At 41.4% G+C, this 529-nt stretch overlaps 1 protein-coding gene across 1 annotated transcript in view; it reads right to left on the reverse strand.

The window, feature by feature from the left end:
• The window catches only part of LOC119590899 (kelch domain-containing protein 10-like), a 16818-nt gene extending 16616 nt beyond the window's left edge, over window positions 1–202 (reverse strand). Inside the window, exon 1 of the mRNA XM_037939635.1 lies at window positions 40–202. Within this exon, the coding sequence (XP_037795563.1) occupies window positions 40–202 (163 nt within the window). The remainder of the gene's footprint in view (window positions 1–39) is intronic.
• Between the last annotated feature and the right edge of the window lie 327 nt (window positions 203–529).

Consider the following 529-nt stretch of genomic DNA (forward strand, 5'->3'; position numbering starts at 1 on the left):
CGTGCATGCCTGCGTGTGCGTGTATATGTACATACATACGGTGTCCATACTTTCGGAAAGAAAGCTTGACACGAATGCTTCTGGCGTACGTGTCTGTAACCGCTGACTCGCCAGTTGCATGATACCTGTCAGCCATTTGCGAGAAACTTTTGTTTGCGCTCTCTTGCTGACGGGACCAGCCATGCCCCACAACCTCGAGCATGTTAGGAAAGATCAGGGGACCAGGCAGCAGTTACAAGGCATGTGAAATGGAAAGACGTTGCCATTCTACCTTCTGGATGTCATGCCAAAGGGGTAATTTTGAAATCATTTGTAAAAGGATGAGAAGGTGGTTATTGGTGGTAGTCAATATGAGTATTTCGTGTCAATTTGGGTTTTCTTTGGTGTGTGTTCTCTTGTTGTGAAATTCTACCGTGGTGAGATTTGAATAAATGAATATTTGATAATACCGACTATTCACATTTTTTCACATATTTTCCTACATTACATATTTCAGTGTAGTTTTTTTTTAAAATAAAGTTATAGGCCT

This window comes from Penaeus monodon, chromosome 28 (genome assembly GCF_015228065.2).
Source record: "Penaeus monodon isolate SGIC_2016 chromosome 28, NSTDA_Pmon_1, whole genome shotgun sequence".
NCBI classification, from domain to species: Eukaryota; Metazoa; Arthropoda; class Malacostraca; order Decapoda; family Penaeidae; genus Penaeus; species Penaeus monodon.